We start from the raw sequence: 27,930 nt of genomic DNA on the forward strand, positions 1-27,930 counted from the left end.
GAGGTCTGAGCATCTAGGATGCTTCTTGGATACCTTAGCGGGAGGAGGCCCAATTCGGCTAGCTTGGGAATGCCTCTGTATCTCCACATATTAGCTGGAAAAGCTCTGCTCTGCTTGGACTGCTGTCCCCACAACTCAGACAAGGAAGAGTCCAAAAACAGATGGCTGCGTGGACTCATATTACTAGTATGCCTGATAATCACACATCTAAAGCTGCAGACTTGCATCTATCAGGGTACCAATAGCATTATCCTATCTTTAAAAGATAGCAGTAGATAGAAGTATTTTGCTCTTATGGAAGGTCTTCTTTCTTTGTTTTGTTTTTTTCCAGGACTGTGCTTGTTACATAAGCCGTTGCCCAATGTCCAAACTCGAAAATCCAGACCGTAGAGTTTGGGCTCTGTGTCTGTGAAACACATTCCAAAAGCAGTTTGATTCAATAAAAAGTGATGATACACCACCAATAAATTGTTTCAGAAAAGCAGCTGGGCAGATACCTCTTTTTCACTTGGCAAATTGCAATTTATGGGGAACCGCATGCCAAACCGTATATAAACCTTTGCCAGTAAAGGGAAACAGCGCCTTAATGCAAAAGGAAAAAGCCAGGATACACTGTGGGTTCGATACAGGCTGCATCCTTCAAACGAGGCGCTTTCACATTCCAACTCATTCGTGAAAATAATTCCAGGGTTTATGGCTCATGACACTAGCCCCCAGGGACACAGACTCAGGTCCAATTTCTAAAAGAGGAATCTGCCGGTTATATTCCTTGCTATCAGACTGACGACTGCACATAATTTTTTTATATTTCAGAGGTACGTAAATGACAAAAGTGTGTGCCAGCTATAGGTTCAACCAACAGCAACAAACTCTGGATTTAGAAGGGGCCAAACTTCAGTGTTTTATTGCTTGTTTTAAATCACTTCAGTCTGGTGGACCAATCGCACAATAAGTGTGATCTGAACTATATTTCATGAATTGGGTCATCTGCCTGGTAATGAAAATATCACAAATAGTCTAGCTGGATTTATGTTGACACTCAGGGGACACAGAAAAGAAATAAAACAGCAATTTAAGCAAGTTACTGAAACTGGGTCATGCGATTCCAAAGAAAAACAAAAAGCAGACCTAAGTAACAAACAACAGCATACATGTGGAATTATGGTAAACAAAAAATACAGTGTATGGTATTGCAACTTCAGCCTTACGTACTTGCATGCATGAGCTTGCATTAGAAAAGCTCCACTGCCACCAATTTAAATACTTACCTGACTTTAAAAGCATTAATGTCATACTATTACAATAATAACCAACAGCAATTCATTATTTTAAAAGCTGGAGTCTAATTTTACTACAAACTGTGAGCCAGCCTAAAACTCAACAGATTGTGGGCTCTGTGTTATTTCTAGCAGATCCATTCGTAGTAATCTAACAATGAGAAGTGGGTCAGGGCAGTGGAGCAAATGCCAGCACAGAACAGGAGGGTTAATGAGGACCCATGTAGGGATCCCTGGTTTGAATTAATGAGCGAGGTGGCCAGGAAAAATCTGCCGTCTAGACAAGCTGCTGCACATTACCGTGAATAGCATGCCTTCAATGAAAACACTCTTCTCACTCAAGTCATCGCTGTGGAGAATTCATCTGTTTATTTTCCTAACAAATATAGAAGGCAGTGCGATTTTCAAGTTCTGCTGCTTACAGACACGGGCGTTCCTGCAGGACTGGTGTCCAAACCATCACCCGATAGGAATACAATTCAGTCAGGACTTCAGGAATATTTTTGTCCCCCAGAGAGGCTTCCACAGAGATAAGACATAATCAGCCACAACTCATGCTAGTGGACTTTTTACAGCTCCCTCTCTCTCCCTGCAGCTAACTTCTTCATCATCAGGAGGCAGGCAAAGAAAAGACTTAACTCGTGGCCCCTGCGTCTTCTTGTGGCGAGACCATCTGAATGTGAATCCATTCAGACTCTTCGGGTGACGCCAGGAACATTTTGTCCCCGGAGCACAAAATATTCATTTGTCAGTTGGCGCCGGGGTGCACAGAGCTGATGAAAAGCACTGTTTACCTATTATGCATAGCAAGCGATGGTGACTGAGGGGATTCAGCTGCTCCAGCCCCCTTCTGAAAGCACATGGCACTGAACGGATGCCATTGAAAAAGTGGCCGGGAAACTTTCTTTTATATCCTCAATGCAGATTAGATCAGTTTTTTAAACTTTCTCCAGGCAGCTCATTATGCATCACTTTCACAGGATAACAGTGCATCATGAGAAGTGATAAACTGTAGTACCATTCATGCCCTGTGCACAGCACGAACAATGCGTGCAATGCCAAGATGTTTTCATGGCTTTATCTATGAATGCTTGGAAATGTGTGCAAAGCTGTTTCCTGTCTTGGATGAAAAGAATGCGAGGCTGGACCTGAGGTACAGCTTGTAAGTGGAAGCATGAGGAGCTTCCTGTCCCACAACAGTGGAGAGGGAAGAGGAGGGAAAAGGACACTGGCCCAGAGCAGGCACTGCCCTTTTGTTGCAGCTGTATAATGTTACGCCCATCATGAACCACTTCAGCATTCTTCCAGCAAATAAATAAATAAATACAACACAACAACTCGCTGACAAATGTGGCTACAGCGGGTAAACACAGACCGGAAACAGAGCATGCAGGACAGCTGAGGTGCAACAGCAAGCGCGCCCCCCCCCCCCCCCCCAAAAAAAGAATACACAACATAGAAGCAAAACCGGCTACCAATAGCAATCCTGACCTGGCTTGAGTAAGCACACAAATATGATAAAGGAGGAGCTAGATTTTGGTTTTATGTGGCTGAATGGCCCCTTAGACCTGATAACAGGTTCACGATCAACAGGGCAGGATGTGACAGATTTTTTTTTCTGAATCCACGAGAAGTTTCAGCTGATCCAAGTCAAATATCCCAACTCCTCGTGTGTAAACATCCACTGGTGACTTAACATCAGGCGTGTGCTTTCTGTGTAAACACACGCCCGCTGGATTGAGCGTGTGGCTGGTTGAGGAGGAGGGGGTAAAAACCAAAAAGGAAGAAAAAGTATCTCCCAGTCTCGCCTTGTAGCCGTGTGGCTAAGCTAGCGCAATGCTATCTAGCATCAACATCATCACACACACACTGACTGACGGCCTGGACATAAACCTCAGCTCCGCCAGCTCAATCTGAGAGCCAAACTTACCGGCTTTCTCCTGATCGTATCCCACGACAGTAAAATAGTCAGCCAATCTAGCCATGTCTGCCGCTTTTCCCGAGATTTACCAACACAATTCAGCATTTTTCCTTCTTCCAAAGCACAGCCATGTTTGACAGAAGGAGTGTCACTGCGCTTGCGTGCAGGAGCGGGATACATCCATGGGCGTGGGCCCTCTCGAGTTTACAAATACAGCTCTGTGCTCCAGCAGAGGCTCGTTTTGGCCCTCAAGCACTGTTTCTTTTTATAAATCGAGGGCAACCAAACCTACAGCCACCAAAACCAAAAGAATACTATATTTTGCTATAACTGTGTGAAGTTTAGGAAAATTATTTTTATTTGAACGGCCTCATATCACAGCATTAGTCAGCTCATGGCACAGTTGTAAGTAATATGCAGTATAACAGAAAAGAAACCAAGCAATTCTAATAGGGAATTTTATCTAGGCCACTCTTGGATTTGCTAGAGACTCTGTAAATAGAATAGAATAGAATAGAATAGAATAGAATAGAATAGAATAGAATAGAATAGCCCTTTAGTGTCATTGCACGTGTACAACGTGGGTGCTCCAGCCAACCGTGCAGGAAAAAAATAGTAAAGACATCAGGAATAAAATAAATGGAAAACAGAAGAGACAAGATATATACAGTAGAACTGCTCTAAAATGCAAACAATTAAAAAAGAAACACACACACTCATTTTCACTTAGTAATGTAAAATATTTGCATCAGATTTTTAGTCAGCAGAAGTTTCCATGTTACTATATCACCACATGCTGTTTTATTATCCATGCTATGCTCTTTTTTTAGCATGGTGATTGTGATGTAACATCTCTTAACCAGTGGAGTGTGTACAAACCCTTAACCTTAAGTGCACATTGGCCACTAGTCAGCTCTGTCTGAAGCTAAAACTGAATTTTCTGATTTGTTTTTACTTTTTATGCTACGAACTCCAACGCCAACTGCAAAAATTAAAAATCCCCATGCAGGGACTATTCCATAGACGTACAAATTTAATGTAACATTAATTTTTTTAGTTGTTTTTGTGTAAAAAAAGGGGTCAAATATCGTGTTTGTGCAACATATTTAGTATCAATGAAAAAAAAGAGAAAAGGACAAGCCGAGTAGCACGTGTCGATGAGTAATATGTGAGTGAGAGAGACAGGCATCCACCACCACCACCTTTGCTGTCAACAATAGCAGGAAGACAGCAAGCAATTTCCTCTCTCTTCTTCTTTTTTTCCCCCTCGTGCTGTTCATCTGCTAGAAAAAGGACACAGGTAGTCAAAGAGTTGAACCTGTGGCAGAACATATTAAAACTCCTTTTTTATAAAGTGTTTATCGCAACACAAGAATGATCATTATGTAAACAGACCCCACAGCACAATGGATATTTCAAGGTAATAATTATGACTTACCTTTGCAATTTGTGCTTTGGGGACTGACAGCCTCTTTTTTTCCCTCTCCTCCCAAACATGACAACTGTTGCTCGGCTTTTCTGACACACAGACCTACTCATGCATTAAACTGTAAGGTTGTACAAAAACTGTCGGGTCATCTTACCAGGACAACATCACAAAGGACTTTCAAAAGATTGCTATATAAGGAGCCAAAAAGCACTAGAGGAGTTTTGTTGTCATGATTGCACCATCTCTTGTTGTAAACTCTGGTAGGGGAATTATTTGTCCGCTGGAGGCAATTATCATTACAAAGTGCTTGCAAAACATTCGCTGGTTTACAACACATGTGTTTGGCATTTATGTATTTTTTTTTTAGTTTGAAATATGACACCAAAGAATGAGGTTGTCTGAGTTATAAATAAACTCAAGAAAGTTTTTAATTATAATGATATACGAATTACAGGATGCTGGTGCGCTACAGGGGAATTTCAAGCGTTACATCGTCTTTAATTCAGTTTGAGCTTTTCTTCCCCATAATTGAAAGTGAAACAAGTATCAAAACTGAAAGAAATACTTGGACCTTCTCTGCAATGTTAATTTACACCATATCCAGTGCCTTGTGGAAATTTCTGTACTGGAATTTCTATTCTGAAAAAAAAGAGAAAAGTTGGTATTTACAGCATTTCACACACAGGGTCATTCTTGGGTGCATATTACCTGTTTGTGCTCATCTCAAATACAGACACACACTAGATCTTCACTAGCCGTGGCTCAGTGAGATGAGATAAAGTCTTAGCCTCCCCAGCTGGTTATTTTTTATGCAATTTTATGTGATTTATTTATTTATTTTCGTCCTCCCTAAGGGGCTCGTAATAAGCATCTGTCTCACGAATCCCACAGACAGTTTTGATTTTCCGCGCTGTGGAAATCTAAAACATTTTCCTGTGTTTTCGTGTAAAAGCAACATGCAAATTTTGAGTTATAATGAAAAAGATATAAATATAATAAAGTTCAAACTAATGAGACATGTTGGTATCACCTGTGTGAACTTGCATTCCTAAGGTGAAAAGTGAGGTGAGATTACTCACACACACTGGCACACTGAGTTAATATTGTTCACACGTGACAGTTCTTTTGTAACTTTATTTCTAGTTAATTGTAAAATTCCATTTCACATTTATCTAAATAAATTTGTGGTAAGCCCATAGTCAAATATTTGCCTCTTACAAACAAAAATATAGAGCATACTCTGTTTATAGTTGGGAATACATGTATTATTTAATCCCTTATTATGTTCAGTGTCTCTTTCAACGTCTCAAATTCATCATCCAGTACATTCTCAAGCTAATGTGGAAGTTCAGCACATCAGGGAGTGCCCTGAAAAGGAGTCTGATGAAGCATTCCTTAAATTTTACTTCAAACAATTAGCCAGATGGACTGAAAAGAGCATTAACAAAAACTATAGCCGTGTGACCTTAAAGTCCAAATATTACAACTAAAGTTCAAATATTACAGCCACAAAGGAAAAGCTCTTTTCTTTCTGTGATTAACACCCACTGGAGAAAGCAGCTATCTGACGCGAACATGTTGTACGTTTACTGGCACAGTGAGTGCACTGTTTGACTTACATAAATAATGACTACCCATTTGGTTATACACACACTTAAATTCAAACAAACAAACAAACAAACAAACAAACAAACAAACAAACAAACAAACAAACAAACATTATTTTATTTTTAAGAGTCATGCTGAGGTGCAAAAAGAAAAAGAAAAGAAAAAAAGAAAAGAAAAAATCTAGTGCTGTGACTCACGGAAAGCATGAAAGAAGAACACAATGACAGCAACTCTTAAATTTCCTTTAATGCTTCATGTTTAATGCTTTTTCAAATGCATTCCTGAAGTTTTAACTGCTGTAGTACATGAACAACAGCGCAGCAGTAGTGTACTGGATGGGGTGGGGGGGAAAGGATGAGAGAATGAGTGTGTCACTCATTAGCCCCTCCTACAATTTTTGTATAAAGGGCTGTCCGTCTGGTGTGTAGGAGCTATTAGCAGAGTGACACAGCTGCCTTACAGAACTAGAAGCAATCTCAAGAAACCTGTGGAGTACTCTTTCCCAGCTGATTCTAGAAGAAGAAGAAGAGCTTTCTCATCCAACTAAAGAACAGAGACTAAGGTATGTGCACTTGCCTTTAAAATAGACATTGCTTAGATTTGTTATGCCACTAGCTGATGGCTTTATCCTTGCTTTTTTGAGGTCAGGGCACAAGTGTAGAGACAAGAACAGGTTATCTGTCTGGTTATATAAGCAGTTCAGCTCTTAATGTGTGCGTCTGTTAAGGAGTTGCCTTTAAGGTGCAAAGCATCCAACAGGGGCAGCATACCATGTGCTGTTTATCATATTATTGCACATAATTTTGCTGTTTTGTTCTATTTAATCAGGTGACTGAGTTGAATTACATTTGTTTGTGAACTATTTTTGCCTGCTTAATGGGAGACTGTGTCCTTCACAGTACTGGCCAGGGGCCCAAAGCATGGTTGTAGGTTTACTTAGCCCAGCAAGATCTGACCTTAGCTTAACTTTCTAAATAAATGAATGATATGTGCAAATAACTTGGCTTTTGGACTCTTGTGTAAGCAAGCACACTTATTACAGTATGAAGGAGTCTAGCATGGACAGAAGGACAGCAGGAAATTTGTATAGTTAAATATTAATAAAAATGTACGAGTAACTAACTATTGATTTTTTTTTTTTCCTTCTCCAAACAGGAGCCAAAATGAAATTGATCTTCCAGTCCTTCATCTGCTGCTGTTTGCTGGCAACAGTAGCACACTGTGTGGAACTTGAAGTGAATCCTGAATTGAAAAAGAGGTGAGTTAACTGAGGCATGATTTTCATTTGAACCCGAGGCAGGGTGTGACACTCAGCATTTCAATTATCTACCTTGGACTAATGGCATTTTTTCCCCTTCCTCTTACAGGCTAAGCATATGGCTAGGAAGCAGACTGAGGCGAGATGTTGACACCATATCAGTAGAGAAGAGAGCAGAGGCTGAGCACCTTGTCAGACCAGAAGACATCAGGGATGCATTGTTGCCACATTCCAGGTAAGATCGTGCAATTCTGACAGTCTTATTATAAAGTAAATATAAATTCAAGAAATCCAAAGTCAGCTATTAACAGTTCAGGATTGAACAGTATAGACTCATGCCCTCTCCCTTTGTCCTCCAGCACTGACATCCACGTCCGGACCAAGAGGTCTTCAGGCTGTTCCCTGGGTACCTGCACAGTGCACGACCTGGCAGATCGTCTGCACCAGATGGGCAAGTTAAGGGGCGGGAATGCACCTGCCCACAAAATTAGCGCACACGGATATGGCCGGAGGCGTCGCTCCCTTCCATCATACAGAGTCTCACTAAGGCTAGAGAAGGGCAGGCTGAGGCCCATGTGGAGCACGGTTGACTCACAAGTTCACAAGCTTGAGGCCCTCCTCAGACGGACATGAGCACCACTTTGCAAAGGGAGTTGGGAACAAAAGTAAAGGAGTAGTGTCCTGTGCGCTCTGCTTTAAAATTCTTGAAGTGCCTCAGACTACAGCCAAGTATGCTCCAGCACATTTGTTCCAGGCTGGAGGACTGAGTCAGTGAATCAGAGCAAAACTGGCTGCAGCTGAGTTTGTCCAAAGCCCGAGCCTTGCAATGAGCTCAGCAATGTACAACTTTCAAAGAAAAAAGAAAAACTGCAGCTGCTTATAGACACTGGATGGCACAGCATGGAGCAAACTACAGGTGCTGCTCTCTGCATGGCAGAGGAAGAGGAAGAGTGCTAATACCTGGCAAAGTGGACTCATCCTCTCGATCAAGGGGGAGGACTCTTCTAATATTCTGGGACTTAACACATTTATTCCTCAAGGCCAAGACTTTGATAAGTGCTATCCTTTAAGGATTTGTGCCATTGTGTTCCATGAAACTGTCAGTACTTGTCTGCACTTTTCCATTTGGACTTAAAGTCAAATGAATCATCAGGAAAAGACATCTTCATCACAATGCCAAACACGAAGATAGGCTCCACAGCTCTAAAGCTATCAGTTTATATCAAGTTTTGGACACTGTATAAGGGAAAAATGCCTTAGATTATGTGATATACGTGCCAGTTCTTAATGGACTGAAATATACTTGAAATGTTATTGTTTGTAAAAAAACACAAGTGCAATCCATATTTGTTTTTATTGCAGGTATGTGTAAATATGAATTACTTTATTTAAATATTACATAGGAGTTACAGCAAAGTACTTATACAGATAGAGCTATTTTTGTACAGGAAGAAATATATGGGCATTGTAGCTATTTGTCATTACTCTTGCAAACTGTGGTAATAGGATATCTGTTTTAGAGGTATATTATATATTTGTAAATGTGTTCTATTTTATTTGTGTCGCAGCAATAATGTCATTCAATAAACATTTTGCATACAAAATCTAAACCTTGTTTGGCTCTCCTTTCTTTGTGCTCCTGGCTCGTGTGAATTCAAAGTGGCACTCTATTGTCTGAGGGCAGACTGTTACAGCAAAACAAAGAGCACCTGGACTCTGTTAAGTGTTTAAAGGTTCTCATTAGAGCCCCCCTCCCTTCTCTTGCTGCATCCCCCTATTTATGATCCCACTCAAAAAAAAAAAAAGGGCAGACAGGTTGCCAGGCACATTCCTGCTAGGTTCAGCTCACATTTGCTGGTTCTCTCGACACCACAGAGCAGCCCTGAAGCCACTGGAGGAGGCTGAGGCTTTGGCTACATCTGTGTTCAATGGAAGATGTTTGGGACACAAGTCGGCTGATGCGGGGGGTTCCGGTTTAACATTCTTTCCATATCATCCCAAAAGCTACTCAAACACGGCACCGATCAAAACGTTCCCGTTCCAGCACAACAAAGACCGAACCAGATTTAAATCATTCAGATGTCCCATTTTCACCCCTCCTAAACCATTTAATATATTCAGAAGTATTCACAACAATGAAATGTGCACTTTTTAACACTCATTTAAATCACAGAGGGAATAAAAGATGGGTCTTTCATATCAGCTCAAAGATTATTACTACTCTTTCTTTGTAATTTGAATGATAAGATTCCTGCTTTTAATTTAGTGGAAATTCATATTACAGCTGTTCAAAGTGCAGGTAGAAACAAAGTGAGGATCACAGCGGTGTTATGTGTCCTCTATTGCCATCTAGAGATATTTGACGGCCATAACTGCAATATTATGGCACAATTTAAATTGGTATTATTTATTCACTTAGGTTAGTCAGCTGAATGAAATTATTAATTAACAGTGTTGGGTGAGAACCTTCCTTTTTTATATTATTAGATTACAAATTTAAGTTCTGCCTATCCCGATTGTGAGCATTCACAGTTTAAAAAAAAACAAAAAACAAACAAACAACTGAATGGGCGATCGTGGCTCAAGAGTTGGGAGTTCGCCTTGTAATCTGAAGGTTGCCGGTTCGAGCCCCGGCTTGGACAGTCTTGGTCGTTGTGTCCTTGGGCAAGACAATTCACCCGTTGCCTACTGGTGGTGGTCAGAGGGCCCGGTGGCGCCAGTGTCCGGCAGCCTCGCCTCTGTCAGTGCGCCCCAGGGTGGCTGTGGCTACAATGTAGCTTGCCATCACCTGTGTGTGAATGGGTGGATGACTGGATATGTAAAGCGCTTTGGGGTCCTTAGGGACTAGTAAAGCGCTATATAAATACAGGCCATTTAATATAGTTTTTGTTGTAAAAAGTTTTCATTTGAACGATTTAGATTTGTTTTCTATTTTTGAAGTATAGACAACTGATACATTTAATAATTAATATAGAACAGTAACTAAAGACAAAACGTGAACCACAAATTACAGAATAGCAAAAGAGCCACACATAGTGCAATAAAACTGAAGCAAAGCAAATGTGCCATCTAGTGGTAAATCAAACGATGGATTTCTTAAATATTAATTTACTTACACTTCGTCTGGGAATTAAATTCCAAGACAAAAGGAAAAACCTGCAGGAAGTAAAACTGTAAAGTGTTCCTCATCACTGCAAAATCACTCTAAGAATAGAATTCTAACCATGTAACGGTGTCACTCCTTCAGTAAGCCAATCAGCTGGTGACGCCAGAGACGTTTTGTCACTGGCGTCACCAGTCTGACTGTGGCATGGTGATGCATCAGCAAACTAATGAGTCTAGACCAGCTGGTAAAAAACCTTACAGACATTTCACAGCTTACTGCAGACTAAACTCCAGGTGTTGCTATTAAACTCAAAGAGCTATCATGAGAATTATTTTAGGTCCTGCTTGTTGTCAGCTAAGATCCACTCACTATTTGAAATTTAATACCCAAATCCAAATGACTTTCATCTGGAAAATGCAGAAAAGAATTATGGTAACAATGAGATCCACATACTTTCATTGTTTGAGGCACTGCTGAGAGGAGAGGGGACAGGCGAACACTCTATCTGATAACAATAATGTCAATCAAAATGATACAGGCCCAAGACTAAGAGCTAGGCCTCTGAAGCCAACTCTAAAAGTACCTTGACAACCTGAGCTGAGAGGATTATCCTCATAATCTCCACCACTATCAGTCTAAATCTGGGACTGGACCCGTTTGTGGTTACACCAGTAAATCTGAGTCCTCTTGTGAGGCGATGTGAGGAGTTGTGCAGTATTCACTTACAGCCACTGTCCACTTTATTAAATACACCAGTTCAACTGCTTCTTAATGCAAATATCTAAACAGCCTGTCAAATAGCAGCAACTCAATGCATTTTTGTAGACATGGTCACGAAAACTTGCTGAAGTTCAAACTGAACATCAGAATGAGGAAGAAATGTGATTAAAGTGACTTTAAACCTAACATGATTGTTGGTGATCTTCTAGGATCTTCCCACACAACCATTTACAGAGATCGTTCTGAAAAAGGGAAAATATCCAGTGAGCGACAGTTCTCTGGGTGAAAATACCTTGTTGGTACCAGAGATGCACGGCGAGAGTTTAACCTCCTAGGATGGTTTTGTCAAACACTATAAAGTCACAATAGCAAAGAGAAATGAAAAATGCATGCCATGAAAGAGTTTGGGTTTTAGGAGGTTAAGTTGATAGAATGGGAGCAATAACTCAAACAACCACTCAATACAAAGAAGGTAAGCAAAAGGGCAGCTCTGAACAGATAACATATCAAACCGTGGAGCAGACGGGATATAGCAGCAGAAAAGGACAATGTTTGCCACTACTGTCAGGTAAACACAAGAACCTGAGGCCAAAATTCATACATGATAACAACCAGAAGACTCTCTCTTTGGATGATCTTTGGATGGATGCTATGTAAATTTATTAAGAAAATGAAATTATAGCAAATTAAGTCAATGCACAATTACAGGCTTTAAAAAAATACCCCCTTTTAGTGAAAACCATTACTTTCTTTGTAGGTCCACGTGTTTATCTAATGCAGTGGTTCTCAATTGTGGTGTAGTACACACTTTTCATCAGTGATTGGAGAAAAGAGTGAGTTTGGGATTGTAAACACCTTTTCCCTAGCTTCTTGAAGTTAGACATGCTATGAAAAGTTTGAGAACTGCTGATGTGTGTGTGTGTGCCATGCCACTTCTCGGCAAAATATCCTGCAGTGCAACAAATCAACCACAAGAGGACATCTCTGCCTCTAAAAAAAAGGAGCGAGACATTTGGGGGAAAACCTAACAATTCATATACTGAGCTGCTGTGAATGTAATTACTACTAATATTAACCTGCCTCATAAAGTTGTGGAAGGTCCATTAATGGCAGACTTCAGGATTCGGTTTTAGCTCATATCCTCGCACTAAGATTTGGCCATGAAAGAGTTAAGGATGGAGCGATGTGTGCTGCTGGCTGGTGGGTGAGAAATCAAATACTTTCTCAGCAACAAGAGCACAGCATGACTTAGATGTTTCTGAGAGACCTTGAGCACAGTTTCAACTCACTTCAGACACAGCAGAGCCTGAAGAGGTGAGTGGACTTATTCGACATACTAGTCTAGTAGCTGAGATGGCCACCATCATAAAGACTGAAAGGCAAAAATCACTTTAATTTTTCCTGCTAGGTCTTCACGTTTGTATCCATTTTTCTCCCCGTCATATAGATATTGACGGGGAGAAACAAATTCTATACAGATTTGTTACACTGTATGCGATCATTTGTCACTCGTAACAAGTTTATGTGTATCCATATCTAAACCACTGATGCATAAAAAGAACACAGACTTACGGGAAAGTCTATCTGACAAGTGTTATAGAATTGCTGAAAGAAGAGCGGCTTGATATTAGTAGTTGAGTGCTTTGTTTTTTTATCTGTACTGTTTTCCAGACCCTGGCCACTGAGAAAGATGAGAAGAGAAGACACACCTCTTTTAAAACAGCACTCAAATCCCGGCTTAGGGAAGAGTGAGTCCTTTTCTCTCCCCCCCCCCACCCCTCGCTCATGTCTATCTCTCTGCAATGTGGTTAATGGCTTTCTCTTGTGTCATTGGCCTCCCTGTCAGATGTGACATTGACAAAGAACCAATTTGGGGACTCAGTCAGCCACAGCAGTGAGGTGTCTGAGAAACTTTTTTTTGAACGATAAAGACAGCAGAACATAGCGAGCTGAATCTGAGATAGGTGTGCGAGTGCTCAGTTAATGGCCTCCTGAAACCTCCTAGGGGTCTTACACAAGTAGTAGGAGATGATACATGTTTCCACATTATAGTGCTTTTAAATCAGACTCACAAATACGAGGGTGCACAGACCCACATTAGCACAGTCCAGTGCGAGAACCATTACAATACTCTTCACATTAGCGTCTAATAATGCTGCCTGCAGACCAACACCACTCTCGGACATTTGATCCAGTGTTTCCAGACACACGATCTGAAAGGTTCTTACGATCTAGAACAAAATGTTTTCCTGCGCTGAGGAGTCACAGATAGATTGCAAACATTTGTAATTTAAGCGACAGATTGATCACAGTGTAGCGGTGCAGTGGAAGTTAGCTGCAGGCATATTCATAGTAATTTGCTAAATATCTTAAAATTATAAATACAATTAGTTTTATTAACGTAAGGAAACAAACATCAATCTACTTTAAAAGATAAAACAATGAATCAGTAAAGCCTCCATTAAAAATTTAAATATGCAGTGGTGTAGTATATAATATAGACTCCTAATCATAATATGAATATATTACATGCATATGTATCTGTTGCTTTTTTATTTTAAAAACCTAGCAAACGGATATGATCATCATCTTTGCTTTGAACTCACAGTTCATACAGGGGATCAGGCTGACTACATAAGCCTCCCATAAGAGAAAATAACCCTGGATCAGGTAACTGTTTTATCAAATGACATCAACACAAATCGAGACAAGGGCACGCTGATGTTAGAATAAATAAATAATAAAGAAAAGGCCCATTTAACCTCAAAAATCTTCTCAACAAACATATCTGTCATTCTGTCACGAGCTGTTCATTTATGGGTTTAATTGACAGAAAAACAAATGAATTAATAGAATATTGATGCTATTGTAGATATAAGCAAACTGATACTTAACCAAAAATGGCTCAACCTCTTTACATAACCTTTGAGTTATGATCTTCTCAAATACTTTCATAACATTAGAAGTTAAAGTCACTAGCCTATAAACATTGTCTACCTGAGGACAAACCTTTTCTGGTGCTCAGAAATTGTGCCACACCTGTTTTCAATTGCTGTTATCTAATAAACACGTGTGCAACAGCATCAGAATTGAATAATATGAAAATTATTTTAATGTACTGCCAAAAAGCTCAGTCTGTCTATTGTTTTAATATCTACTGAGTAGTGACGGAGGATAGTGACTTATGAAAATATGAAATATCAGGAGGGGTCCAGTTTTTTCCAGCACATTCATAAGACTGTGAATTAATGACTAAAAAGGACTCTGGTGGTTATACAAGCAGGAGTCTGTTTTCCTCTCGCCATTTCCGTGTGTGCACACCGTACAGTAGGTGACACACAGCTGTGTGTTTGTATCAGAGAGCATGTGTTCCCAATGGACAGAAAGCAGAATAGTGAAAAAGAGCAGCAGGCTATGTCTGACTTTGACTGAAACCCTCCCTTTGTTGACGGCCAGTTTTAACACATTCACAGTACTAGTAGCACTGCCAACATTATGCCACTGGCTCCTTTAAATAGAAAGAGATGGTAGACTCCTAAACTGCAGACAGCATCTCTTAAGGTATCGCTGAATCTGCGCATACCTTCTTTAGAATCCAACTTGAGATGACGACACGTTCAGATAAGGCTATGGCTGTTGTGCAGATAAGGTAAGCACAACAGGTTAAATGGTTGCTATGGTGTAAGCTTCTTCTTTATCTTCTTCTGGCTGCTCTGTTTATGGGTCACTACAGCAGATCATCTGTCTCACCAACCCTCTGCATGTCCTTCTTCACTACATCCTCAATCTTGTCTCTAACTTTGTCTCCAGACTGCTCGACCTGAGCTGTCCCTCCCACTGAAAAACATCTTACCATCTTCTAAGTCTTCCACTTCCAGCTTCCACCTGCTGTCCTTTTGTTAATGCCACTGTGTCCAAACCACATCATAGCAGCTCTCACTATCTATAGAAGGCATAGGTGTAACAATTCTCCAAAACCACACGCCATTTTTTTATTCTCCCCACAGCCGTGATTGCATGATCATGATTGGATCATACAGCTTTTACCAGAACAGAGTGCTGTAGGCTTCAGCAGCTCCAAATGGGTGTCAGTGTATAGGACCACAGCAGCTTTGAATGAGAAAGTTAACTTAAGGAAATCATAAGAAAGAGAAACAGGAACCTGAAAGGAATCCAAATTGATAAAAATAGCAAGTAAAAGTTTAAAAGGGGAAGAATCCAAAATTCCAGCTGAAAGTGGTTGAAATATTTTTAAAAAAAAGAAAAAAAAAGCCTACATCTTCTGTTAAATAAAAGTAAACAGTTCAAATTTTGTTAAACAATGAGTAGATGTTGGTATTATTACCCAAAGGTTAGGATTAAATGTACTTATTATAATGGATATTTGGTGTGCTAGACTAAACATAATAGCCAAATAGTAAGCAGGCCAGCCTTGTGCTTTAGAACAGGTGGGTTTAAAAATTATTTTCAGGGTTTTGTGCAGGTTAACATGTCCAGGTTTCAGCAGTAGATTTGGATTGGATGCCCCATTCATCAGTTACCACATTCTAAATATCATTACTACATATCAGACCATTCATTTTGTCTTTATTAAGTACACTTTAAGACTCATCTTACTGTATTTACTTAAGTTATTTCTGCTATAAATATACAGTTTTCACTTTGAGAAAAATAAGAAATGACTGTGAGTCAAAAAAGAAAAGAAAAGAAAAGTGATTCTTGACTTATTGACCCATAATCTGGCAAACATATCTCTCGTGAATGATAACAAGTCATTCTGAGAACATTTTTGTCACAGGGTAGGCGCTGCAATCAATGTTTAACAAAGAAATATATTTTTATTTATTTATCCAGATTAAGTCTCATTGGGAATAAAAATATATTTTTCAAGAGAGATCTGCAGAAGATGTCACCAGAAGTCGCAATAAATAAATAACTAAATAAATCTGAATATAATGTAAAACGCAGAGTTGGTAGAATAACGTTCTAAATCATGGCGACTAAATTCTATTCATCAACATAAAAAAGTCTATGGGGGCAAAACGCATTCAAACATCGCCAGTCATTTTTTGGCAGACATGTTATAATGCAAATGATAGAATTACAGAATTGGCCCGCACGGATGCTTTTTTAACCCGTGTTCTTTTATCTGAAATGACAGCAGCGTCAAACGCGTCAAATGACAAACAGACATGAGAGCAGACTAGGAACAAACATGAAGGACATTCACGCATTTTTGCATCTGAGTGTGTAAATCCCACTGAAGTGAAAGCTACTGAGCCCAAAACAACGCAAGAAACAAACAAAAAACTTAAGCAGTGCTGTTAGTAAAATGCGGCTCAACAGATTTAATCTATAGAACACATTTATCCAGTAAATAATCTGTCGCAGATAGAGCATACAGACAGACGATTTTAAACCGAAACTATGGACCAGTCTGTGTGTTCAGCATGAGCTCCCGCGGTGACCTAGAGAGCCCCCTTTACTCCGAGTTCAAGCTCGACTTACCTCGTTAACCCATCGACCTTTCCGGTAAATCCTGGCACAGATTTTCCTCAAAAGCCACCTCGCAGACCCGCCCCCTCTTTTGTCAGTCATGCGGTGCAGATGGCGTGCATAGGTGAGCGGTCAGGTAAGCAGAGTGCAGAATCGGTCAGATTTAATTTGATCTCCTATCAGAATGTAATGTCGTGTAAGGCGATGGACATGCAGACGCTATTAAAAAGGATGTAGGCCAGCTTGAGGCCGGCCTGAGGTCAGGTTTAGGTTGAACTTTGGTGCTAACGTTGTTGATGGTGTTGTTTGAAGGCAGCATTCATGGCTGTTTCAGCAGCTGCTGTCTATAAAAACATTCGTCTTTATGTATATTTTATTTCATGTTCATTTAACTTGATTCATTTTAATATAATTATTACAAAGACTACATCGTAGGTCATTCCTCTATTTAACTCTGATATATGGGCGAGGGCAGTTTAGCACACTGAACATTAGGCTGTATTGCAAGCACAGGCCAGGTCCTGCTGTAATTTGTGCAAAGTCTGCCAAATAATGCATATACTTAGTCTTGTCTTTCACACTTATCAGTTTTTTGTTTATTCCTTTCTATACACAAATATGTTGCCTTTAGTAGTTTTTGCTTACAGGTAGCCCTGAAAAAAGAAATCACTCAGAAATGAGGAATCCCAGTTTAATCCTCACTGCCCTTCGTTGTGAAGCACTGAACTACAGTTTTTTTATGAAACAAAAGCATGGGTTTCATCTAAATTATTTAGGTGTGTGTGGCAAGAGAGGAAGTTTAATGATTCATGAATCCATCAGCCAAGTGGCTTTGAGTCTTTCTTTCCAAAGTGTTGTTGTAGAGCCATAAAGGCCCACGGTGATGGTGATGCATTCAGGATACTGTGTGTCCTGATTGATGAGCTTCCTGGAAACACCCTGGCAGAACAGAAGCCGCCTCAGATTACAATGTACCACGCAGTCTTTCTCTGTTGTTGTTTCACCACTACAATGATAATCAAGACACTGTCTGTTAGGTCACGTTTTTGGTTTGATATACTGTAAACAGATTGCGTGTATATACTGTAGTTAAAATAAGGGATTTTTTTTTTCAGTTGTAGTGTTGATGAGAGCTAAAAGAGAATCACTGCTATTCAAAAGAGGAGACAAAAAAGAGGAGTTTATTTTAACAGAAGACTTGCATTCCTTTCATATCTGGTTAATGTTGTTGAACTAACTTAACTAATGGAAGTTATTCAAAATTCTTTCAACATATGTCTGGTGGGGATTTAATGAATTTTATGCAGGTCTGTTCATTATTTATATCAAAGTATAGTACACACAATAGTGTAGTTTATTTTTATGTAACTTGTAACTTTACAAGTCTTCAGGTCGACCCACTCTGATTTGCCTAGAGGTGTGTGTGTGTACTAAAGTCCCATTTTTGAGTGCACACTAATTAAAAAAAGAAAAACTTCACATTGCAAAAAATAACTGGTGTTAATTTCTGTAAATAGCTTATGTGAGTTCTTAATATAAACAATTGTATTTCTCAAAAATACAAGACAAAGAATGCTCTTTAATTTGAAATTCTTGGTTACAAAAGTGAAGAAAATGTCATTTTCATTCAACTTTGAGAGGAAGTTGTACCATAAAGTCTCAGTACGTTATCTAATCTGAATTGAACAACGTTCACGAGTTTCCAGATGTTATTCTAAATATAACTGAGAAAGTGTTTTTACATATATGCATATTTTTCAATTTTAAGACCCACTTTGTAGGGATGTACGTTATCCTGGAGGAGTGTGATAATTCAGCCCAAGTTTAAAATATACTAAGAGGCATTAAAAGCACAACAATGCAGCATTTTCATACAACATTTATTCATAAAATGACTTGTAATAATTCATAAATAAATAAATACATGCATATCTAGAAAAGTACTTGATGAATGAAGAAGCTATAATTGCACCGCAATCACTATTGAGCAGAAAATATCGTGAAAATTCGATGACTTAATATTAATGTTACTGCAGTTAATAATGATATTAAATATTACTGCATTGCGCTGACTGCATTCCTTTATATAAGAGGTGTTAAAAACATCATGCATGACATGAACTTTAGCTTTTAACATTTTAACAAACAGTTCACTCAGAACTCTCTAGGTGGTGATGCTGTGCAATAGTTGGATAATGAAACAGAATAGAATAGAAATATCCTTTATTGTCCCTTACTGGGGAAATTTGGGTGTTCCAGCATCAAAGTGACAGGCAGATGGAGCACGCAGATTCAAAAAACAATTTGCAGCATAATGAAAAAAATACAGTACAGTTAGTAAGTTATTAAAAATTAAAAAAATTATTAAAAACAGAAAAAGAAAAAACTGTGCAAATAAGAGCAGGGATATTAACGGCTATAATGTAACTATAATATAAACAACTTATTGCGTTTGTTGGGCGCAGTGATAGTTATAAAGTCTACCAGCTGCGGCGAGAGAGGACCTGCGATGATGAATGCCCTGTCCCCAAACACGTGCACAGGTAGATTTCCCTGTTTACAAAACACCACACAGTAGTCAGAGCATTTAACGTCCTGACAAGTACTGCAGACCTCCTTTGCACTCTACAGTCAGAGACTTCAGACGCCGGCCATTTTACTGATGCTTCTGGTCTCTTGCAGACATGCCTCGTCAATTTCTAAAGGTGAATCTGAGTGAGGTGGAGGAGGAGACGCAGTTGCTTGCAGAGAAAGTATATGCATCGGCATTAAAAGAAGAAGAAACCAAAAATGCCTTGTCGATGTTCACGATGCCTGAGGACTGCCCAATTGGCCTCCAGCAAGCCAAAGACCATGAACTGCTTAAGGAGCTGGCAGAGCAGCAGTCAGAGGAGACTCTTAAGAGGTAAGTCCTGCTTGGACTCTGAACCGCAGATCAGTCTGTTCATGCAAGCAAAATTATCCTAGTATAAAAAACAAAACAAAAATCCCTTTATAAGACGTATATTTTCAGTTTTGCTTATTATTTATGTGGTGTTAGATATACATGAGCCAAGACTTAAAGTTTTCAGTCTGCTCCTTTTGATTTTTCTTTTGTGGTCTTGATTCTGTATGATGTAATATAGTCTCCTTAGGCACACAGCTCTGACTGTTAGCACTGAAGCCACACCCACCTGTTATTTAAATCTTTTCTTTTCCATAAAAATGGAAGGTGGGGGTAAAGGGGGATGAACTAAAACAGATTGTGCAAAGTTCAAACTGTAAATAATGCAAAGCGGCTCTGTGGAGTCTAATGATATAAATGTGAAGTTAAAACTGAGCATAATAGGCCCCTTTTAATGAGTCATCTTACCATGATTTTAGGTAAAGACTCGTTCATTTAAGTGAGCTTTGCACCAAATGCTAATCAAGTTGCTGACTTTTCAGGAGGAACAGCCTGAGGATGATTCGTTCCAAGTCACTTTGCCTACAAGTCCCAGCCAATGCAGATTGGGCACGCCTAGTGACACCATTCATGTCCCCCAGTTCCACCAGCTCATCTGTGCAGGAAAACTGCCCTGATTATCAGAGGGTTACTATTAGTGGAGATTACTGTGCTGGTGTAAGTACTCTCGTTGAAAGTGCCAACTGGTGTAGTTACATACATATACATCCCATATGTAATATTTTGAATTTGAATATTAAATGGTAAAAAAAAAAAAAAACTCAGACAAATGTGAAATGACAATATCTTCAAATTGAATGTAGCATGATTTAAGTGTGCAGTATCCAAAAAATCGAATTATTGGAAGTAGAGACAACTGCATGTCTTCCTGCCACCCTCTGAAGGAATTAATTCAAAATCTTAAAAGTGCAAAACTGTCTACATTTTGAAGTATAAAAGATGAATTTAGATGCCAGTCAAAGCATTGTTGCTTCAAAATCTAGCAGCCAGTCACTGCACAGTGTCCCTCCATGATCCAGTGTAGCCTTCACTATTACTACTATTGGATTAGACTTGAATTTATGTTTAATGCTCATCCTCCTCTCAGATCACACTGGACGACTATGATCAGGCCGCCAAAAATCTGTTTAAAGCTCTGCTTCTTCGAGAGAAATACTCAAAGCTAGCCTATCACAGATTCTGCAGAACGACGAGCAAGTTCCTACGAAGTGCTCAGAACACGACCTGGAGCGAAGAAGATGAGGTCCTTCCAGGTATGATGTACGAAGCTGAGCTGTATGTATAACAAAATTTAAAAACATGCTTTGTTCTAATTTATATGAAAGTAATGGAAAAACCTTTGCGACCACCAGACATGTGCCCATGTTCAGAAGCTGGGGAGGATCCCTACTGCATGGACAACATCCCCAAGGATCTAAATTATAAACTGAAGATGAAGGATGGGATAGTTTATGTGTATGATAATGAAGAGGCTTTCAAACAAAACCAGCCTCATGACCTTCCTTACCCAGACTTGGAGACCTTTGCTGTAGAGCTGAGTCATGTGCTTGCCATGACTGCAGATGGACCCACGTAAGTTTCCAAAACAATTATGCAGACATGCTGGTTGAAAAACCGGTTATCATCCATTCTGCACTTTTTAGAGAATGAACTGAGTGTCACTTTCAATTTTCAGGAAAACCTACTGTCATAGGAGACTAAATTTCTTGAGTTCAAAATTCAACCTCCATGAGATGCTCAATGAGATGGCTGAGCTCAAGGAATTAAAACGTGTGCCTCACAGAGATTTCTACAATGTTAGAAAGGTTAGTATTCCATCTCTGGGAAGTGAGGCAACCATTACATCTGACTGAACTTTAAAGTGAGTGTAGATACTAAAGCATGCTCTGCAAACTACCCAGATTAACCTGCAGCTGTTATCATTTAATTGCTTGGCAAAAAGCACTTTGAAGAACTTCTGAATGTGACAGCAATGTCGTTTGTAGAGGAGGCAGAGCCTGAAGCCTCAGGGGAAGCTTCACCAATTACACCATCCAAAGTAAGAGCTGGTTCTGCATCTTTGGCACAAAGTGAAGCACATTTTCAGTGCTGCTGCTCCTTTTGTCACAACAGAGCATCACCTCCACTCTGAGATCCATCTGGAAAGGAAAAGCTAGTTGAGGTGGTTCAGACATCTGTTTTAGTTGCCTCTTGGATTGCTGGGCCTGAATACCTTCTGAGCATGCCCAACTGGGAGGGGTTAAATATAGGATATTAGTGCGTGCAGACTGAACATACGGTTTCTTTCTTGCAGGTGGACACGCACATTCATGCAGCTGCATGCATGTCTCAGAAACATCTGCTCACCTTCATCCAGAAGACGTATCAGACTGATGCAGAACGTGTAGTTTTAGAAAAGGGTGGACAAAGAATGACACTCAAAGAGGTTTTCCAGCACCTCAACAAGGACCCCTATGACCTTACTGTGGACTCTCTCGACGTACATGCTGTGAGAAATATTGTCTATTCTTTTGAATTCAAATATTCCATTAAGACAATATATTTAAGAATTTCAGATTTTGTCTTTCTGCTGCTTGCATCATTCTGGGATTCTGAATCACACTTTATGATTTATTACATTTACAGGGGAGACAAACCTTCCACCGCTTTGATAAGTTCAATGCGAAGTATAACCCAGTGGGAGCCAGTGAGCTTCGCGAAATCTTCCTGAAAACTGACAATGTTGTTAATGGAGAGTATTTTGCTTGCATCATAAAGGTACTATCATCATTTGTAGCATTTCATCAATTTCAAGACGGAGTGATGCAGAGAAAACTTGATGCACGCTTCCTCTCACCATTTTTTTATAGGAAGTGGCCCATGGCCTGGAGGAGAGCAAGTATCAGCATGTAGAGCCACGCCTGTCCATCTACGGAAGGTCTCCTGACGAGTGGTACAGTCTGTCCAAGTGGTTTATTGACCACAAATTATACTCTCCAAACATAAGGTGGATGATTCAAGTGCCCAGAATATAGTAAGTGCTTCATGCTGAAAATGCAGGCTTTTAATGTAAATGCATTTTGTGAAATCTAAAATTTACTTTTATGTTGCAGTGATATTTTCAAGCTAAAGAAGCTGATACCCAATTTTGCCAAGATGCTGGAGAACATATTCCTTCCTTTGTTTGAGGCCACAGTCAACCCACAGAAACACAAAGAACTTCACATTTTCCTCAAATATGTAAGATTTGTTGTACCAAAACAGATCTCAGCAAATATTATGAGGATCAGTTTTGCACAAAAAGATGTACTTCATGTCTTCAAATGATGCATTTATGTGCAGTATAATAATAGTTGAGTGATATAGCAGACTATACTGTAGTGGTAAGCAGATGCACCCATTAGGGCAATGAAAATATAATGACGCATCAATATGAAAACATGTCTTTATAATATAAACTGGCTTCATAAAATGTAAAATTGTTCAGAAATACACTGTATGGGCAAAGGTATTGTGTTCCACTACTTAATATTGAAGTACAGGTGTTTTTAGTCCCATTGCCACAGGTGTATAAGCTCCTGTGGGTGTAACCTGCAGGTGGCCCAGTACGTCTGTCCATATATTGCACAATATAAAAATAACTGACTGTTGATTGGTAACATTTGTGGAAACAAATGACTAATAACCATTTAATATTAATACCTGCCGGGCTTCATTAAAAAATCCCAGCAGAAAATGACTGTTTTTGTGGATGCAGGTGTCTGGCTTTGACAGCGTGGACGATGAGTCCAAACACAGCGATCACATGTTCTCCTTCAGGAGCCCAAAACCAGAACAGTGGACTTCAGTTGAAAATCCTCCATACAGCTACTACATCTTCCACATGTACGCAAACATCATAGTCCTCAACAACCTCAGAAAGTAAGTATCATTCCCCAGGTACGGTGAAGTATCAGAAGCAGGCAGATTGAATTTACTTGATGTCTGCTAAATGGGTGACTCAATATAAGTATATGAAACCCAAGGTAATTCAGAGTTCTGCACAGAAAGGGAGAAAAATGCAAAGACAGTTAAAACATGTCAACTATATGTGTATATCATGATATAAAGCTGTATTACTCTACCCTGTAATGATTAATCTTTAGATGGGGAAACACAGACAAGAAATTAGGGTTAAGATGAAGTTGCAGACATGCTTTAAGCCCCAATTTAAATGTTTTATCTCAGATGTACAGAAAGGTTGTACCAGCAGTGAAGACCATAAAAAATAAAAGCTGATTCATTTTTTAATATTCTAATTTTGGAAACACACAGACGGCTTAAGAGGTATCTGCCCTGCCGAATAACTGACAACTCCTTTGTGTGACAATAAGAATACTTTTTTCTTTCGTAAACACATAGATGAAGGAAGACTTGACATGGATGTAGGACATGTTAGACCCTGACCTAGCAGTGTGTGTCCAGCCCTCAAAAGACAGTTTATTCTGTCACTTTGTATAACTGTCAGTGGAAGAGTGACTAATAAATTACAGGAAAGCCAGTTCTGAACTACTTGATGCTTAAAGCTGATCGGCACTCGGTGTGATGAAGATGATTAAATGCTGTTATGTGATGTTGCTTATTATACTCTTCTGCGTCTTGTATAGAGAGTGTGGACTGAACACCTTCCAGTTCCGTCCCCACTGTGGAGAAGCTGGATCACTCACTCATCTGGTCTCTGCCTTTCTCACTGCTGACAACATCTCACATGGACTCAACCTGAGGAAGGTACTCACGACTGTCCCGAGTTATAAACCAGTAAACCACAAAGCATTGCTTATAAACTGCAGAATATCCCAAAGGTCACCGCTATAGTACGGACTCCAACTCACTCAGCATTAAGATAAAACACACAATGACAGTGTGTACATTTGTGTGTTTTCCCATCTTTCACGTTCACGAGCAGCACCTCTGTCAAACTTCCTACAGAGCCCAGTGCTGCAGTACCTGTACTACCTAGCCCAGGTACCAATTGCAATGTCTCCACTCAGCAACAATGGCCTGTTCCTGGAATACTCCAAAAGCCCGCTAAAAGACTTCCTGCACAAAGGTCTGTGTGTGTCCCTGTCCACAGATGATCCCATGCTGTTCCACTACACCAAGGTAAAAAAAAAATAAATAAAAAATCTACAGGAAACTGTGTTTTCAGGTCATCATTCAGTGATCCAAAACCATTGTTTGCCTAACTAATACAGTATTTGTTATTTTGATTCATTTCTGTAGTCTGAATAAAGCTTATCTGCTATTTGTGTATCCTCTGAGGAACCACTGATGGAGGAGTACGCCATAGCAGCTCAGCTGTGGAAGTTCAGCACCTGTGATGTGTGTGAAATAGCCAGGAACAGTGTGCTGCAGAGTGGGTTTTCTCACCAGGTGTGGTCACATCCTTCATTTGAAAAAAGACAACATAAATTCTGTCTTAGCAGGCATTGGTCAACTCACACAAGATCTAATCATCCTTTCTTCCACCTACTGTTGTGATTACTTTTGCAAGGATAAGATGCACTTCCTGGGAGAGAACTATCTGAAAGATGGACCCGAAGGAAACGATATCCGTAAGACCAACGTCGCCCAGGTCCGGATGGCCTACAGACACGAAACGCTGTGCAATGAACTCAGTTTCATTGTTGATGCAGTGAAGGCTGAATCTATGAATTCCCACAGCGAGTAAAGAGGACCTCACATTTGACAGAATCGAAGCATGTTGCACTCTAAGATATCTACATTTACCTTTATTTATTTATTTTGTAAAAAGTGCCTCTGGCTGGCTGTGATGGAATAAAAACGTCAATAAAACTAAAACTAAAAGAGCAATACTTAACTAATTGCAAATTAATAGCAGATGGGTTTTCTAAAATTGAATTGTAAGGGACGATGCTCAAGTATTCAAAGGCAAAGCTGTGGAAGCCCACAAGATCTCATAGAAACTTTTCACAGCCCATATCAGACATTAGAGTTACCAATGAGAGAACAAACAAACAGTTTGCTTAAAACAAGCTTCAGTGACTTTTAAAAAAGCTTGAGAGATACTGAAGAGTAAAAACTAGAATAATGTGGATTTAAGAAGTGGGTAAACCTGCAGAAAAGCTGTTATTATGAGTTTTTGTTGTGTAGAACACCAAACCCGTATGAGTATTTAAAATCATTTTATTACAAACACTGCCCTCCAGTGGCTAAAATGCACCATTTAACAGAATACAAAAAGAAATCACGTTACAGCCATTCTGTCTCTTAATTTAACACAAATCGAGGATCACAAACAGTTTCTCATCAGAATAACGTTTACTGTGCGTCATCGCCCACTTCTATCCTCTCATCTTCCTCAGCAGCTTTCTTGGTTTCTGTAGGGGTCTTCACACAGATCCACTCTTCTGTCTGGATGTACTCTTTCTGCTCTTTCACGTCTGACTTCTGAGAGCAACGTCTTCTGTTTTTTATTAACAGATGGACAGGAAAAAGATGTAATAATATGCAACAAGAGAAACTTTATTGTGTTTTATGTATTATAAAAAAAAAAGCTCTTACAATTTGAGGTATGTCAGGATGATTGTTATGAGCAGAAGAAGCGCACAGGAGCAGAAGATGAGCACAGCTTTTCCTAAAATATGAAACATGCACACTGTTGATAACGAGGCCTTTGCCTGTCTATTAGTCTTGTGCTGTGTTAACTGACTGTGACAGAGTTCAGATTACGAGTCCCATACCTGCAGTAAAGCTTTGTGAGCTGCTGGCAAAGCGGGCTGGTTCTATCTCACTGTCGAGCGTTTCAGGAGTCGAGGAGGAAGATGTGGATGGTGGTGTTGTGGTGTGGTGTGTGTGACCCACGCCACGTGTGCTCTTCAAAGGACTGTCAGTTACTTCATCCATTCGTTGTATCGCTGCATCTGTGCAAAGATTAGACGATTTTCAAACAATTCTGATTATTTTTTCTTTTCTTTTGTACTTCCTCCTGTTTGAAATGATGATTATGTTTTGGAAAGTGCTAGGAGTGTATTGTATGTATTTGAAAAACCTTCGATAAAAATGCTCTCCAATGGTTTTTTTTTTTTTTTTTTTTTTTCCCCATCCTAGTTATGTGGAATATACTAAAATGCTGCTGAATACAAATTAAAATCCAATGCGAATACAATAAAGAATCAAAGTTTGTGTTAAGAGTATTCATTAATACTAATGTATTCTTATTTACATAGACTATACAGCAGACCTGTTTTATTCTTTGAATAACAAAGCTGTGAACAGCATGCACAATCACTTTTTAAATATCTTTTGTCTCTTCATAAGTAAAATGCAGGTGCAAAGTTACTCACCTGTCTCATTGAAGCAAAACACATCAAACTTTTGTTTTACGCTGGCTCGCCAGGGCACCAAGCCGCTCTTATTCCTGCCACAGCTGGAAATTGGGTGGATGCGGGGAATGACTGCGAAGTGTTCATCAATCCATCCAAACCTGAACAAAATATTACATTAGGTGCTTCTCGTTATATTACTCAGAGGTGATACTGAGGTGATTTTTTTCTCTCACTTTGGTCTCACCTGCATGTTTCTAAACCTCTAGAAAGAGCTTTCTGTACTTGTGCTTTTGAAGCAATGTTCAGTCCAAAGGACCAGCAGAGCCTGCGAGCTTCACTGGCATTGAAAGCATACTCAGGCTGGTTGAGCTCATTTAAAGATGTGACCAGCATTACTCCTGCAATACTTTGATTGAATCCTGGGGAAACTGGAAAAAGCATATTTATATTTACTATATATGGTAGTACAATAATCTATATATATATATATATATGTACATATTAGAAAATATGTGAAATAACTTACCTCTGAGGTTCCTTATGTCAGTCATTTGAACAGACAAGGCTGAAGTAACGAGCAGCGCTGCTGGGAGGCAAAGCCAGATGATGTTCATGACTGGTCAGAGTAAAGACAGATGAATGCTGGGTATCACTGCTGCTGCAAGGTTTATGTGTCTCTGAGCCAAAAGGCACGGTTAAATAGAGGTGATCATGCTCACTGGGATGTGTGGACTCTGTCACTGCCAGAGAATAACGGAAAAGGAAGAAGGAAGTAGTGCACATGGGTCAGATCAAGAGCCATCCTATGTTCTGGGAGCAGGGCTCAGGAGACGATAAGTAATACATCAAAAACACTAATCTGCA

General features: G+C 39.6%; 4 protein-coding genes across 9 annotated transcripts in view; 2 read left to right on the forward strand and 2 right to left on the reverse strand.

The window, feature by feature from the left end:
• sbf2 (SET binding factor 2) overlaps positions 1–3,388 on the reverse strand; it is a 106,101-nt gene extending 102,713 nt beyond the window's left edge. For 2 of the 3 annotated variants that reach the window (XM_026167769.1, XM_026167752.1), the window contains exon 1: positions 3,208–3,388. In XM_026167769.1, the coding sequence (XP_026023554.1) occupies positions 3,208–3,378 (171 nt within the window). In that variant the 5' untranslated portion in view covers positions 3,379–3,388. The remainder of the gene's footprint in view (positions 1–3,207) is intronic. The other variant, XM_026167761.1, reaches the window with a different exon arrangement.
• A 3,266-nt stretch (positions 3,389–6,654) lies between these two features.
• On the forward strand, positions 6,655–8,849 carry adma (adrenomedullin a). Its single transcript, XM_026165742.1, has 4 exons — positions 6,655–6,797; positions 7,391–7,493; positions 7,603–7,728; positions 7,853–8,849. Exons 2-4 carry the CDS (start codon positions 7,399–7,401, stop codon positions 8,124–8,126), a joined length of 495 nt encoding a protein of 164 aa, XP_026021527.1. The 5' UTR covers positions 6,655–6,797; positions 7,391–7,398; the 3' UTR covers positions 8,127–8,849.
• Positions 8,850–16,870: 8,021 nt separating this feature from the next.
• Positions 16,871–25,591, forward strand: ampd3a (adenosine monophosphate deaminase 3a). Of its 4 annotated transcripts, none has more exons than XM_026167780.1 (16): positions 16,900–16,951; positions 19,287–19,358; positions 19,498–19,720; positions 20,242–20,416; positions 20,847–21,012; positions 21,112–21,331; positions 21,435–21,564; positions 22,053–22,247; positions 22,385–22,516; positions 22,609–22,772; positions 22,852–22,978; positions 23,496–23,659; positions 24,385–24,505; positions 24,707–24,880; positions 25,040–25,150; positions 25,272–25,591. In XM_026167780.1, the coding sequence occupies exons 1-16, from the start codon at positions 16,927–16,929 to the stop codon at positions 25,446–25,448; spliced, it is 2,376 nt and encodes a 791-aa protein (XP_026023565.1). In that variant the 5' UTR covers positions 16,900–16,926; the 3' UTR covers positions 25,449–25,591. The 4 variants fall into 4 exon arrangements, with proteins under 4 accessions (XP_026023583.1, XP_026023565.1, XP_026023574.1 ...); XM_026167789.1 differs by having other exon boundaries at positions 16,912–16,939; XM_026167798.1 differs by lacking the exon at positions 19,287–19,358 and having other exon boundaries at positions 16,871–16,951.
• A 315-nt stretch (positions 25,592–25,906) lies between these two features.
• On the reverse strand, positions 25,907–27,723 carry lyve1a (lymphatic vessel endothelial hyaluronic receptor 1a). The gene is made up of 6 exons (XM_026167818.1): positions 27,593–27,723; positions 27,311–27,494; positions 27,085–27,224; positions 26,482–26,661; positions 26,303–26,375; positions 25,907–26,204 (listed from the first exon to the last, which is right to left on the reverse strand). The coding sequence occupies exons 1-6, from the start codon at positions 27,678–27,680 to the stop codon at positions 26,060–26,062; spliced, it is 810 nt and encodes a 269-aa protein (XP_026023603.1). The 5' UTR covers positions 27,681–27,723; the 3' UTR covers positions 25,907–26,059.
• Positions 27,724–27,930: the final 207 nt, after the last annotated feature.

This window comes from Astatotilapia calliptera, chromosome 1 (assembly GCF_900246225.1).
Source record: "Astatotilapia calliptera chromosome 1, fAstCal1.2, whole genome shotgun sequence".
Lineage (NCBI taxonomy): Eukaryota > Metazoa > Chordata > Actinopteri > Cichliformes > Cichlidae > Astatotilapia > Astatotilapia calliptera.